Source organism: Puntigrus tetrazona, unplaced genomic scaffold (assembly GCF_018831695.1).
Source record: "Puntigrus tetrazona isolate hp1 unplaced genomic scaffold, ASM1883169v1 S000000766, whole genome shotgun sequence".
Taxonomy (NCBI): domain Eukaryota; kingdom Metazoa; phylum Chordata; class Actinopteri; order Cypriniformes; family Cyprinidae; genus Puntigrus; species Puntigrus tetrazona.
Window position 1 is genome coordinate 81,270 of NW_025048375.1, and position 16,132 is coordinate 97,401.

The 16,132-nt window shown below is 44.1% G+C and overlaps 1 protein-coding gene across 1 annotated transcript; it reads right to left on the reverse strand.

The window, feature by feature from the left end:
- Positions 1–406: 406 nt before the first annotated feature.
- Positions 407–15,090, reverse strand: LOC122335349. The gene is made up of 4 exons (XM_043233176.1): positions 14,814–15,090; positions 12,771–13,103; positions 732–827; positions 407–645 (listed from the first exon to the last, which is right to left on the reverse strand). Exons 1-4 carry the CDS (start codon positions 15,088–15,090, stop codon positions 569–571), a joined length of 783 nt encoding a protein of 260 aa, XP_043089111.1. The 3' UTR covers positions 407–568.
- Positions 15,091–16,132: the final 1,042 nt, after the last annotated feature.

A 16,132-nucleotide genomic window follows, 5' to 3' on the forward strand; every position in this document is an offset into this window, starting at 1 on the left:
GATGAAGGATCTGTGATGTCACCTGAGGTGTGTGGCTACACAGGAAGTGACAGTCTTGACCTCGCGGTCTGACTCCACGTTGATTCGCATACATTGATTTGACACGTCTTCAGTACGCTTTATATCATTGAAATCCTTTACTCTGTTGAGATTTTGTTTTTCATTATTGCATTTTATTTTTTCATTCAATAAATGTTACTTCAAGTTTGAATGGATCAACTATGTGGACAATGGATTAAGTTTCCTTTTCTCTGTCGAACTACAAAAGTGATACTTAGCCACTACAGAATGTTCATAAAGGGCCATCAAAATAAAGTGAGACTGAATATTAAAATTGACTGCATTACATAAAATCTTAAAATCTCTTAAAATCTACTGAAACTGTGACCTTTGACTGGAAATACAGTTACCATTTGAAATCATTTTATTTGTATATTACCTGATACCTAGATTTAAATTTCAAGTACAATTTTTAAAGAACACATTCCAACCATATTCTATGATAACACATGTCTTATTAATAAGAAAATGGCTAAACATAATATTAAATACAGAAGATCTGCTGCTCTCATGAATCTTCTGCTGCGTGTTCATGTCCTTCTCTAAATCTTCTCATCCTTATTTTCTGATCTTCTTGTTTCTTTCCTAAAAGCATCACATCATCATCATTACCTTCATACTCTTAATATCCGCATATCAAACTCAAAATGATGATGATAAATGTCTCTCACCTGACGTGTGTCTCATGTAGATGTGAAAAGCTCCTAAAAGACCCAACAGAACCATCAGCTGAAGACACCAGACCAGAACAAACACCGAACTGGACACTGAACACAAGATCAACTATTAGACACAAGACAAACCTGCGTTCTTTATGTTTCCAGGAGTGTGTTTGTTAAACTAGTACCACGCTCTGGTGTCTGTGTGCTGTTGGTCACTGCAGAGGTCAAGTTAGAGAGTCAAACCAGAGGTCAAGCTAGAGGTCAAAGTAGAGCTCAAGCTAGGAAATAAAACATCAGCACAGAATAACTTGTTTTTTCTTAAGTAGTAAGTAAACTGCAGCATGTTTTACTGAATGTTTTAGATGCATTGAACTCATTATATATTCTGATAATTTGCCCTCCAATAATATTTATGACATGTGAGGAAAATACATTAAAAAAACAAAAAATATATATTTTAAATTCAGTGTTAACTGTATATATTTAATAATTATTATATATATTTTATATATTCTAATAATAATGTGTCTACAATCATTATCATCATGTTGTCATCATAAAACCTGAGAGAAATGTGTCATATCGCCTCACATAAAAATTTACTGTTTTCAATTGCAGTATGTCACGTTGTGTAGTAAGCACGAGCACACAACTCGCATAAATGAAAATAAAGCTTTTAATCTACTCAGAGATTAAATAAACAATATCAATACAGGCAGACAGGCAGGCAGATACGACAAAAATCACATGCACATAAAGACGAGATCGGACAAACAGATCTGAAATCACAGGACTTAAATACACCAGGTAAATGTCCAGGGAGGAACAGACGGAGGAGGAGCCAAGGAGGAGGCAGGAGGAGTCCGGAGCAGGAGGAGATCCAGAGCCCAGCCATGGTGGTCCACAGTGGAACCGACGGAGGAGGAGCCATGGAGGAGGAGCGGCCATCGACTCCATTGTGCCGACCGATGGCAGCGGAGCAGGTGGTGGAGGAGACTGAGGCGGAGGCGGAGAGCCGAAGAGCCAGGGTGATGCCAAGGCGCTGGAGGTCCTGAGGCGATGCCGCAGGCTTCGGCGACTGACACAGAGAGGCGGGACGGAAAGGGCGCCGGCGGAGCCAGAGCGACAGAGGACTGAAGTGGAGCCGGAGGGAAGGAGGAGCCTGACAGAGCCGGTGGGATTGAGGACGAGGCGTGCCGGAGGAGAGGAATCCCGAGGCGGCGGATGGTCGACGACAGACCAAGGCGGGCCGGAGGGACAATGGAGCCTGGAGAAGCTGGTGGACTGACTAGGAGCCCAGGGGAGCCCACGGGTCTACAAGCCGAGATGGAGTCAGGGGACTGGAGGCAGGACGGCGAGGCGAGGGATCCTTCACCTCGACGGTGATGGAGACCTGCAGACCCGTGCCGAGCTGCAGATGGTGAGCTGAGGGTGAGGCGCAGGGGCTGCTGGGATCCATGGACGTTGTATGTTAAGGGTGGGAGGAGGAAAATGTGCTCAGGAGGGCGCACAAGGTGCGGCACGGGACGGAGCTGTTGGAGTTGTGGATTGATGTTGAAGCTGTGTATTGACATTTTGCAACTTTGACCTTCCAGGTTTCAGCTTCCATCTGGTATAACATTTTTTCTTCTTGGTTCATGACTTGACATGGCCTCTATATAGTATCTTAGACTGGTATGGGCGCCAGGGAATCTGAAGGAATGAAGATTCTGACGCACAAAAGATATGTGACTAGTGATAACTTATGTGACAGAACATGTCTGAGGTCTTTGTTTTGCCAGTTGCTTTTACTTATCTTGCTTTGTCCTTTCCTCTATAAATAAAGTGACTTGCGATCTGAGCTTCGGAGGCAAAGGGAAGTAAAGGAGAACTCTGCTTTTCTCCCGCTTGCAACCGACAAGCGCAATCCTCTGCAAGCTAAAAATCCAAAACTTGTCTTGTGTTTTATTTCACCTTGGGTTGATCCTTCCCGTAAAGAGCCGTTTGAGTGAAATAGTCTCAACATTTACTTGGTCCTTCGAGCCGGATCCCAACAGGACAGAGCGGAGGAGGAGAGGACGAAGAGGAGCTGAGAGACAGTCTCTGGCCAGAGCCAGGCAATAGCTGCCTGACAAAATCCACCCGCGTGAATTCGAGGGGGTCGGTGATTCTTCTCGTCTGGAAAAATCAACTTCTCCGGGCTGTCTGACGGAGCCGTTGGAAGGAAAACTCAACGAACTTATCAGGTGATATACCGTGTATTTTTAAGAACGTTCAAGGGTGTGTGTGTGACTGCAGTATAATAGGTACCAGCTCGAGTTCGTAACCAGTGATTTACCTGTTGAGGTGAAGGATCTGTATCGACTCTGGAAGCTCAGTGATTAAGTACTAGCTCAAGTGTGCAACCCTTGATTTACCTGTTTAGGTAGGGGGTCTGTACTGACTCTGGAAGCTCAGTAATTTGGACAGAAGGATCTGTCGACCAATTGTCTGGGTTAAGTGAGAGCCAGGGCTCTGTGTGTCGACAAAGTTGTTTTAAGCGCGCAGAGTATGAATGGTATGAATTTGTTGTATGAATGTCATTGTGAATCATTAGGATTTACGGTGAATAAGGTTGTTGTTGTTTAGGAATAACATCGACTGATATTTCTCCCCACTAGAAAGGGAGTTGTGTTATTCAAATATAAAAAATTATATTGGGTTTGAGTCAAAATTAAAAAAATAGGTTGGTTTGTTCAGACGGCTGTATCCGCAGACAAATTAGTGTCTGTAGAAGCTTGGTGCAGTGGATGATCTGATCAGACACGTGACTAATCGTTGACTCTTACCAAAAAGCAAATATGGGCGAAGAAAATATTAAATTGACGGGAGATCCAAAGTTTATGCATACATATTCGGCAGACAGTGTGCGATATACCTCTATGAGTGGAATAAAAATATGATTTCAGTGGTAAATTAGTCAAAAGGACTGCACTCTCTTAATAAACAAAATAAAGGTTGACTTATCCTAGCCAAGGGAAAAAAGGGTGATCTGTTGAAATTTCAATTGATTGAAGCGGAATGGCAAGAGCAGGCAGATAAAAAGACAGGCGAAAGTCGAAGAGAAAAAAAGACAGAAACAAGAAAGATTGATTGCAGTGCAGAAAGAAGAAGATCCAGCAAATTATGTTGGGAGACCAGAGGCATTGTATCAGCAAGAAAGGTTAAGAGCAGAAAGAGCAGCTAGAGGCCAGGAGATGGCAGCAGCAGCTCAACGAGAGGAGCTGAGAGAGCAGACAGCACAAAGCGAAGTGCGAGCAAGAGGAAAGGGACAAAAAACATGACCGATCCAAGATAACTGAATTCAGTCCCCTTGCACTAGAAGAAATACACCTTATGCTGAAGCAGTCGCTCTGATAGAGAGAAGTAAAGCAGAAGAAGGGTATAAAAAGACCCTTGAACTCCTCACACCTTTCATCAGATTCAGATTTTATTTTTCCAGCCATCCAAGTGGCTAATCCACATTACGGTGTAGAGGACGATCGCAATAGATACCTTCATGTTGCATGTACGCCCATGGTCAGACCAAGAAATTACAGAGGCAGCAGATGCACTTGGTCCACTTGAAAATACAGCTGCATGGGTAGAGCATTTTAACCAACTGATACGTGCGTATATCGTTTAAATGGCCTAGAGGTTGATAGAGTTGCGAGATTAGCTCTTAAATACAAATATAGCCAAGTTAGGTGATTTCATGGGTCTAGATGAGAATGATGATCCGTTAGCTCATGATGCAGCGACATTGCGAGAGTCAGTAGAACAACAGAAAGAATTAGAAACACCCTTGGAACACGCCCAGATTACTCTCATATATCCCAGTGTAAACAGAAAGATGGAGAAGATGTACATGAATACAGAGCACGTCTGGAAGAAGTTTTTAGGGTTAACAGTGGGGTCCAGTATAGTGCTGATGAGGCTGGTGCATACCAACAGCAATTAAAACAAGCACTCCTTTTAGGATTCAGACCCCAGTTGGCAGACTACATCAAAAAATATAATATAAACTGGTCCACCGACCCAGTAAATAGCATAATGAATTATGCCAGACATGGACAGGGATTGTTGAAAAAAAAAAGAAAAAGCAGACAGGGCCCATACTTTCGCTGCACTCACTGCCCTCTCCCAAGAGCATGACCTCGCTTGGTGCAGACACATTCTACCAAGCTAATCGGAGGAGGAGGGGAGAAAGCAGCACGTGGTCGAGGTAGGGAGAAAAGATTTTCAAACAGACACGCAATGACAAAGAATATGATAGGTGTTTTAATTGCCACAAGGAAGGCCTTTATATCTCGAGAATGCCCAGAACCGCTAAAGCCCAGTACACAGGGTAGAAGCCCGATGAAAGCTACAGACCAGCCCCATATAATGATCAATTATGACTAGGCGAGACCAATAGTGACCCCATAGATGACCCAGAAGATGACTCCGATCTAGGCGAGGCTGATAATGACCCCAAAACTGACCTAGACTTGCAGAGCAGTATCGAGGCTTTTTAGCTTTGTCAAGAAGCACTCGCTACCCGAATGAGAGCTGATAGTGAATGGAACCCGAGTAAAATTTCTCTGTGACTCTGGGGCAGGCAGAACAAGAACAGTATTACATGACATAATTCCAGGATTGCAGCCTAGCTCTAAGAAAATATATGTGAAATCAGCCAATGGGCTGGTTACAGAGAATAAGTTTTCTCAACTAACCACCATTAAAGATCCAAAAACAGGTTTCAGCACAGACACAGAAGTAGTGTTATGTCCAGGTTGTCCCGTAAACCTCCTGGGTAGGATCTTATGTCCCCACTTCAAATTTCCATACACCTACTGAAAACAGGCATGGTTGCCATAGGGAAGGATGAGGAAGTGCCCACATACCCAGTACAGTGTTTAAAAGAACCCAACTACTACTGGTGCTTAGATTTTCCTGATCAAGATCCGGGGATATAGGAAAAATCTACTAGATTTGCTACCAGAACCAACACCCTCAAAAGACAGAAGTTAAAACTGAAAGTGACCTGCATGTGACTATGTATTACAAAGCGAGACCCAGGGCCCGACCCAGACTACTCAGAAAGATTTTCGAGGCTAGGCCCTCAGCATGTGACATTGAGCACAATATACACAGACAGAAAAGGAAATGCTGTATGCTCTGTGAAACTTTACAGCGAGGCACAGTGACTTTTTGAAGGTCAAGACAGACCGCCACATGTATCTTTGTCTAAAACAAATAAGATGAAGTGGGAAGTGTTGCCAAAACTGATAGAACAAAGAGAACTAGACAGGTGGTCAGACAATGGGGATGGGTGGAAAGTGAATGAGGCGCTCTCTCTATTCCAAAACAGTGAACTGGGTGTGTACACTTACCCCCAGAGCCCATTCGACTGAAGAAACAGTATGACATTCCTTAGCCGCTGTTGAAATAGATCCTTTTCTCAATGCAGTGCCAGAAACATTTTGGTCAAGAGGGAAGACAGACGTAGGGTTAATGACAACAGCATCACCAGTGGTTATAAAACCAAAAACAACCTATAGGCCCTGCATAAAGCAGTATCCCCTAAGCCAGATGCATAGGAAGGCATAAAACCAGTTATTGAAGAAATGATTGAGGCATGTATAATAGTTGAAGCCCTGAGGCCCACTGTAATACACCAATTCTTCCTGTCAAAAAAGCAGACTCCCAGAGCTGGAGGATGATTCAAGATTTAAGAGCTGTAAATCAAGCTGTAGAGAGCAGGGCCCCTGTGTGCCAGATCCACACATTGTTGAATCAGTTAAAACTTGAAATGAAATGGTTTACAGTAGTGGATTTGAGCAATGCATTTTTTCCATACCAGTGCATAAGAACTCACAGGGGTGGTTTAGGTTCACCTACAGATGTAAAAATACACTTACACCCGCCTTCCTCTGGGATTTGTTGATAGCCGACAATCTTTTCATCAGAACTAATGAGCTGTCAACCCACAGTCAGGTTTTAGTTTATGTCGATGACGTATTGATTGCCTCAGACACACAAGAACACAACAAAGAAGCTGCTGTAAAAGTGTTTCAGCATTTAGCAGCGATAGGGAACAAAGCTTCTTTAGCAAAACTGCAATGGGCAAGACAGGAAGTAGTATTTTTAGGTCATAAGATAACCCCGCTAGGTAGAGCCCTAACTAATGGCAGAAAAGAGGCTATACAGCTAGCACCAAAACCAGAGACAAAGCAGCAGATGTTGCAATTTTTAGGTTTGTGTAACTGCTAGACATGATTTATGGCATTCCTACAGCCATGAAGGATAAGATTAGCTGGACCCCGGAGGGGAAAAAGCTTTCACACAGCTAAAGGAGGGATTGATTCAATCCACAGTGTTAAGTTTACCTGATTATTCCAAACCATTTAATCAGACAGTAGACTGCAAAGACAAGACTTGAAGGCAAACTGTGCCTTCCACGAAGTTTGTACAAAACAGCAGCAATTTTGACACATGGGCAAGCACATGTGTCAACAGGAAGAGATGGTGCATAGGGTAGAACAATACTTTTATGCACCAGGTTTTAATAACTACTCAAAAAATTATTGTAAATCTTGTTTGATCTGCTGTAAACATAACTCACAGGGCAACTGCAGACCTAAGAGAGGTCCATTTCCAAAGCCAGACTACCCTTTTTCAGTTTATCCACATGGATTTTATTGAACTGACACCTTGCCAACAGTACAAATACTGTATTGGTGCTGGTAGATCCATTCTCCAAATGGGTTGAAATAGTGAAATAGTAAACATGCTGATGCACTAACGGTGGCTAAAGCTTTGTGTAAGGTAATCATCCCAGAACATGGAGTACCGCAGAGACTGTACAGTGATAATGGACCACATTTTGTGAATGATGTAGTCACTCAGATGTCCATTAATTTAGGCATAGAGCTTAAAAACCATTGTTCTTATAACCCACAGAGTGCAGGATTGGTTGAGAGAACTAATGGCACAGTTAAACTCAGGTTGAGGAAAACAATGGAACAGACAGGCAGAAATTGGGTTGAATGTTTGACTTTGGTCAAAATATATATGAGAATAACGCCCACTGACAAAGGGCTAACACCTTTTGAAATACTGTATGGCAGATCGTTCAGTTTACCGCTGTGTGATGATGTGTGTGAGAAACCACAAGAGCAGCATACACTAGCAGAATGGATGAACAAAATGAAAGTTAAAGATGTTGTGAGTGCAAATTATCTGCCAGCCGTTCCTCTGTCTACACAGGAAACCCGAGTGAAACCTGGAGATACCATCCTGATCAAAGCTGTAAAGAGGAAAAACTGGACCTCGCCCAAGTGGGAAGGACCTTTCACCGTGGTACTGACTACCCCAACTGCCTTGAAGATCGCTGAGAGATCTCACGTGGATTCATCAGAGCCACTGTAAAAAAGGTCACAGAGTTTCCTGCCTAAAGCGAGTACGGGTGTGAAGTCCGGTTACAAAGGGTGGTGAAGGCAATAGGCCTCGCTGGTCTCAACCCGGTGAAGAATCCAACAGAGCCCTACTCATTTTTAGCATGGCGTGGAAAGAGATCACCTTTGTGGCAGTAGCAGTCCTGGTGGGGTCCTGCTGTGGATGGATGCGGAGGGGAGAAAAACGATTGAAGAGGAGCAGAAAGAGGTGAAGTTTGACTGGTTCACAGAACAACATGAACTAAAGACTCAGTTTGATTTGAACATGTGGTATGCCTACGCAAAGTTCCTAGCGAATAGCACAAATTCAACCAACTGCTATGTCTGCACTAAAATGCCAACATCCAGCAGAAACCCACGCATGATTCCTAGACCATATAGAAATGTTTCAACATTGTTTCCTGAAACTTACTTGTATCAGCTTATAGCTCTGCTTATTTGAACTCCACTAAGAACAACAAATTGCCTGCACCTGTGAATATGAGCACATTGACTTTCAAGTACTTGTTAATACTAAACACCACAGGAGAAGAGAAACTGTGTGGACCGGTGCACATAGAAGCAGGGTCTGTTTTTACCTGTTATGAGAATCGAGAAACGCTAGGTGGCGCGCCAGAGCAAGAAATGGGAGATGTCCCTCTGCATACTGTAATCAGACATTTACAGTGGGTGTAGCAGGTAAACATAATGGAATTAATCCTACACTGACAATTTGTGAGTCATATTTTACAGTTCCTGACGTCATGGGAACCACACACGCAGTCAACACATGTGTGGTTATGTGGCTACAATATTTATTCCAATCTACCCACAAGGTGGACCGGACGTCGCCCTGTCCTGCTGACAGACCATTCCTACATTGTAAGTGCACATTCTAGCGAAGTAAGACTGAGAAAAAGGTCTTTTGAGAAACATGACTCTATTTGGGGGCGGGCGTTCCCAAAGACCACAAGCTGTGGACTGATGGAGAAAAGTTGTACTGGCCCTTTTTCCATGGGATGGGGTTGGTAAACTAATGTTCACGCATGGAGACGGTGGATTACCGTTTCGGTTTGTTTATGAATAACACCATAGCCGCCATAAAAGGAGTACAGGAAGAGCTGACAGCGCTGAGACAGATGGAACTTCAAGACAGACTGGTACTAGATCAACTCACAGCCTCCACCGGAGAAAGTGTGTACAATGGTTGGAACATCATGTTGCGTTTATACCAGACAACGATGCGGACGGAGGAGTAATCGAGGCAGGCAATAGTCAACCTCACTCAACTGAGAGATGTCATGGAGAGAGACAGCATAACAACTCAAGGACTGTTATCATGGCTGTTTGGTGGGGAATGGTGGAATGTGCTGTGAAAATGATCACACCAGTGATCTGGATTAAATTTTATATTGTATACATTAAGATGCAAGCCTTACAGGTGATTGCCCATGTAACATCTTGAAATTCGGTTGGGGAATTTTTCCTCAGATACTGAGGTTTTCGCCCAACCTTGCTGTTTAAAGTAAGCATTGACTATTTAATGAAGTAATCAGTAGAGATGTAGTTCAATATGCATTTGCTTTATTATGTTATTTTTAGGTGCTAAATGTCAAACAGGAGGGAGATGTTGGAGTTGTGTATTGATGTTGAAGCTGTGTATTGACATTTTGCAACTTTGACCTTTCAGGTTTCAGCTTCCATCTGGTATAACACTTTTGTTCTAGGTCATGACATGACATGGCCTCTATATAGTATCTTAGACTGGTATGGGCGCCAGAGAATCTGAAGGAATGAAGATTCTGACGCACAAAAGATATGTGACTAGTGATAACTTATGTGACGAACATGTCTGAAGTCTTTGTTTGCCAGTTGCTTTTACTTATCTTGCTTTGTCCTTTTCCTCTATAAATAAAGTGACTTGCGATCTGAGCTTGGAGGCAAAGGGAGGTAAAGGAGAAACCTGCTTTTCCCCGCTTGCAACCGACAGCGCAATCCTTGCAAGCTAAAAATCCAAAAACTTGTCTTGTGTTTTATTTCGCCTTGGGTTGATCCTTCCCGGTAAAGAGCCATTTGAGTGAAATAGTCTCAACAGGAGCGCACGCGTTGGCGCGGGCACGGATGGAGCGCATGTTGGCGCGGGCACGAGGACAGAGCTCTTGGGATCCAGCAGCCCCAGATGGACAATCAGCTCACCTTCAGCCGTGGTGCAGTGGGTGGAGCTCCACTCCGCACTCTCCCTTGCAGCCGGCTCACGCACCTAGTCTGATGTAATGGGCTCGGGTCCTGTGATGCTCCACGGCTCTGTCACTCTCTGGCGATGGGTCTGTGGTCGCGTAAGGGATGCCGTCAAGCTGAAGAAGGAGTCCTATCGGGCCTGGTTGGCTCATGTGGACTCCTGGGGCAGCTGACAGGTACCGATGGGCCAAACAGACCGCTGCCGGGTGGTTGTGCAGGCAAAAACTCGGGTCTGGGAGGAGTTCGGGAGGCCATGGAAAATGACTATCGGACGGCCTCAAAGAGGTTCTGGCAAACCGTCCGGCGCCTCAGAAAAGGGAAGCAGTGCCCTGCCAGCACTGTATACAGTGCTGGTGGGAACCTGCTAACCTCGACTGGGGATATTGTCGGGCGGTGGAAGGAATACTTTGAGGACCTCCTCAATCCCGGCAACACGTCTTCCACTGAGGGAGCAGAGGCCGGGTACCGGGGGCACTCGACCATTACCCTGGCTGAGGTCACTGAGGTTCTTGAGAAGCTCCTCGGTGACAAGGCACCAGGGTGGACCAGATCCGCCCTGAGTACCTCAGGTCTCTGGATGTTGTAGGGCTGTCTTGGCTGACATGCCTCTGCAGCATCAGCGTGGGCGCAGGGAGGACAGTGCCTCTGGACCGGCAGACCGGGGTGTGAGTGGTTCCTCTTTTTAAGAAGGGGATCGGAGGTTGTGCTCCAACTATAGGGGATCACACTTCTCAGCCTCCCCTGGGAAAGTCTATGCCAGGAGTACTGGAGAGGAGAATCCGTCCGATAGTTGAACCTCAGCTTCAAGAGGAACAATGCGGGTTTCGTCCTGGGCGTGGAACACTGGACCAGCTCTATATCCTCTTCAGGATGCTGGAGGGTTCTGGGAGTTTGCCCAACCAGTCCACATGTGTTTTGTGGATTTGGAGAAGGCATTCGACCGGGTTCCTCGTGGTGTCCTGTGGGGGTGCTCTGGGAATATGGGGTAAGGGGTCCTTTGCTATGGGCTGTCCAATCCCTGTATGATCAGGAGCAGGAGCTTGGTTCGCATTGCCAGCATTAAGTCAGACTTGTTCCCAGTGCATGTTGGACTCCGACAGGGCTGCCCTTTGTCACCAGTCCTGTTCATTATTTTTATGGACAGGATTTCTAGGCGCAGCCGGGGGCGGAGGGGTCTGGTTTGGTGACCACAGAATAGCTTCTCTGCTTCTTGCTGATGATGTTGTTCTGTTGGCTGCATCTGGCCAAGACCTACAGTGTGCGCTGGGGCGGTTTGCAGCTGAGTGTGAAGGCTGGGATGAGTTTATAGAGTTTGCTTTAGTGACTGTGGGGTCAGCATTCACGCTGGGTATAGAGGATGGCCGCCTCCCAGAGCCGCTTCCCAAGATGGCCGCCTCCCAGAGCCGCTGCCCAAGATGGCCGCCTCCCAGAGCCGCTGCCCAAGATGGCTGCCTCCCCAGAGCCACTGCCCAAGATGGCCTCCTCCCCAGAACCGCTGCTGCAAGATGGCCGCCTCCCCAGAGCCGCTGCCCAAGATGGCCGCCTCCCAGAGCCGCTGCCCAAGAAGGCCGCCTCCCAGAGCCACTGCCCAAGATGGCCTCCTCCCAGAACCGCTGCCCAAGATGGCCGCCTCCCAGAGCCGCTGCCCAAGATGGCCGCCTCCCAGCGCTGTTTCCCAAGATGGCTCCTAGACTCTGTTTGCCGACCCCCTCCCGAGGACTGCAGCAGGTCCCTCACCTGCAGGTTGCATTGTTCAATTGTTTGATTGTCATTCCTAGTTTTCCTTGTGTTTCCGGAGTCTTAGATTCTTTGGTTTTGACCCTGCCTGTCTTTTGATACTGTGATTGTTTGCTGCCTGACCCGACCTCTGCCTATTTTTGGATTCTGTTGTTGCCTTGCCTCTGTTACTCCTGTTTGCTGTGATTTGGCGCCTGCCTGCTTTGACCATGCCTTTGTTCAATAAAAGCCAGCGAATGGACCCTCAGACCCCTCAATCATGATAATATATATAAACCTAGCCTCACTTTATTAATAATATTTTCTTAAAAATCAACCAAAAAGATTCCTAGTTAAAAGATACTGCTCTCTGACACAAGAGGATTCTGTGGTGAAATGTGACTTTTTTAACAGATTCTTGACAGGATTTGTGATATTCTGCATCACTGTTGTTGATGTTGTCTATCAAATACTTCACTGATGTCTTAAGATCTCACCAGGACAGGGTTTGAGTCTAATGGTGTTCTGTGCGTGACTGGCGTGGTTCTTCACAACTCAGACTATTACTGGAGTATATAGTGTGTTTACTGTGTGCTACAGAATAAAAACCTTCACAGAGATTCAACTGAGAGAGAGATCTTTAAGCGAACATGAGATGATAATAAAAGAGTTTCTGTACCTTGAACAATCACCTGAAGATCTCTAGATGTTTCTGAGCCATCTGAGTTATAGACAGTTAATCTATAATTCCCTGAATCTGTTCTGATCACAGAGTTTATTATCAGAGTCCCTTTAATGACTGTTACTTCAGGTCTGTTACTATAAAGATCACATTGATTCCTCTTCATTTCATCATCCCTTACTCTACAAACTGGATCATCTTGTGGGTTGTTTATTCTCTTTTGCATCTTCAGATCATATTTACTAGTGTCCAGCATCAGCAGATAGAGTTTGTCTCCTAGAGCTGTGTAACAGGGATCAGACTGATCAAAACTGCAGAACCGATCCAGACCTGGAGAACAAAACACACACACACACACACACAATGAAATAGACCAAAATCTATATGCATCATTACTTAAAACAAGACACAAATAACACAAAAACTTAGATTGAAAGTCAAGTTAGAGGTCAAACTAAAAGAGTCAAACTAGAGGTCACAGCTGCAGAAGATGATCCTGAAATAAAACATCAGCACAGAATCACTTGTTTTTCTCAAGTAGTAAGTAAACTGCAGCATGTTTTACTGATTGTTTTTAGATGCATTGAACTCATTATACATTCTGATAATTTACCCCTCACATATTATTTATGACATGTGAGGAAAATATATAAAACAAGGAGAAAAAGGACACCGCATCAACTCCTGTAATGGCCGCCTTCCCTGAGTCGCTCCCAAGATGGCCGCCTTCCCGAGCCGCTCCCCAAGTGGCCGCCGCCTCCCAGAGCCGTTGCACAAGAATGCCGCCGCCTGCCCAGCGCCGCTTGCGAGATGGCCGCCGCCTGCCCAGCGCCGCTTGCGAGATGGCCGCCGCCTGCCGTGCGTTCTCTCTAGTGCCCGCGCGTCCAGTGCCCGCGCCTCGGCGCCACCTCCAGTGCCCGCTACCTCTCCTTGGCTCCTCCCTTCGTTTCTTCCTCCCTGGACTCTGTCTGCTGACTCCTCTCGAACCCCTCCCAAGCTCCCAGTTTTGTTTTGTTTTGTTTGTCTTGTGGGCGCCAGGAGTCGCTCCTAGCAGGGGGCTATGTCACCAAGCCAGCAGAGGAGCCCTCCTACCTCTGGGTGATCTGCATTCACTCCCTCTCACGACAACTTCCTGTTCCAGGACTATAAATACTGCAGCAGGCCACTCACACCTGCAGGTTGCATTGTTCGCCTGTTTGTTAGATCGCTATTGGATTATTGTTTCTAGTTTCCCTGGTTTTGACCCTGCCTGTCTTCTGTTATCCTGATTGTTTGCTGCCTGACTCCGACCTTCGCCTGTTTCTGGATTTTGTTTTTGCCTTGTCTCCCGATACTCCTGTTTGCCCTGTTTGACGCCTGCCTGCTTTGACCATGCCTTTGTTCAATAAAAGCCTGCACATGGATCTACACGCCTCAGACCCCTCATTAAGTGACATTCTAACTTCTAACAGTAATGTGTCTAAAATTACTGTCATCATAAAACCTGAGAGAAATGTGTCATATTACATCAAATCATTATAAATAACTGTATTAGTCTTTTAAACTGTCATGAAAATAACAATGCAAAGAAAATGAAAGATTGTAAGATAATCCATATTTTTATATACAAAACATTGTTTCTTTTCATTTAACTGAAAAATGTTTGTTGGTTGTTTATAATTTAGTTCCAAGTAAAAGTAAATAAAAATAGTAAAAGTATATAAATAAACTATATATAAAAAAAAGCAAAAAAACATACACACATATATATATATATATATATATATATATATATATATATATATATATATATATATATATATATATAAACCTAGCCCTCACTTTATTAATCATCTTTTCTTAAAAATCAACCAAAAAGATTCCTAGTTAAAATCATCACAATCCATCAAAATATGTTTCAGAGATACTGCTCTCTGACGTAGAGAGGATTCTGTGTTGAATTGCGAATTTTTAACAGATTCTTGACAGGTTTTGTGAGATTCTGCATCACTGTTGTTGATGTTGTCTATCAAATACTTCACTGATGTCTTAAGATCTCACCAGGACAGGGTTTGAGTCTCGTGGTGTTCTGTGCGTGACTGACGTGGTTCTTCACGCTGCAGCTGATGTCTCCATTACTTCTCTCATCCAGATCTATGCTGTGTTTCCATCCTTCTGTGGATCTCCATTCAGAGTCCAGCTGTAGAGGAGCTGATCCCCTCAGAGGAGCAGGACACCTCATCACCCACTGGAGGAGCAGGTGATTGACACTTCCACTGAGCCAATAGGAGCTGGAGGGAGGGGACACACCACAGTCACATGACAAACACAGGACCATCTTCTTCTTCCACACGACTCAGACTATTACTGGGTATGTAGTGTGTTTACTGTGTGCTACAGGAATAAAACCTTCACAGAGATTCAACTGAGAGAGAGATCTTTGAAGAACATGAGGAGGATGAGAGAGTTTCTGTACTCTTCAACAATCACCTGAAGATCTCTAGATGTTTCTGAGCGTCTGAGTTCAGGAGAGTTAATCTATAATTCCCTGAATCTGTTCTGTTCACAGGGTTTATTATCAGAGTCCCATTAATGACTGTTACTTCAGGTCTGTTATTATAAAGATCACATTCAATCATTTTCATTGTTCCATTCTTTACTCTACAAACTGGATCATCTTGTGGGTTGTTTATTCTCTTTTGTATCTTCAGATCATATTCTACTAGTGTCTAGCATCAGATTTAGTTTGTCTCCCAGAGCTGTGTAACAGGATCAGACTGATCAAAACTACAGAACCGATCCAGACCTGGAGAACAACACACACACACAAAACACACACACACAAACACACACACACACAAACACACACACACACACATACAGTATATAAAGTCATAGAAAACAGAGTGGATTTAAAGGTGTAAAAGATTTTAGACAGAGCTGTGAAAAATAAAAAGCAGTAGTAATTGTTTATTACATATAAACAATTTTAATAAAACTTTCAGCTCTTTAAAGTTAATGTAATATCTTATAGTTGTTCAGTAAAAGTACAGCTATACTTTTGCACAAATGAGATTTTATACAGGTTGTGAAGAATTTTAATAACTTAGAATTTCAATTATTAATTTCAATTTTTGATTTAATGAGTCTTTATGACAGTTGCTGAACTCTATCACTGACTGAAACTTTTCATGGCTCACAAATGAATATGATTACACTACTAAACACTAAACATCTAAAACAGAAAAACTAAATATTAGATCACTGCTGTCACATTTGTGGTTACGTGGGAGAGGAAAAGGAGCACTTGAGACATAAATAAACGTAAACAGATTTAATCAAAAACTGGCAAAATAAATATACAAAAGGCAGGCAGTCAG

Excerpts from the sequence above, each read along its gene's own strand:
- LOC122335349 (XM_043233176.1), bottom strand. The coding sequence starts at position 15,090 with ATGGTCCTGTGTTTGTCATGTGACTGTGGTGTGTCCCCTCCCTCCAGC. Across the intron at positions 828-12,770 it reads TCTTCAGGTGATTGTTCAAG|TGTCCAGTTCGGTGTTTGTT; the intron begins GTACAGAAACTC and ends TCTTGTGTTCAG. Across the intron at positions 646-731 it reads CTACATGAGACACACGTCAG|GAAAGAAACAAGAAGATCAG; the intron begins GTGAGAGACATT and ends TGATGCTTTTAG.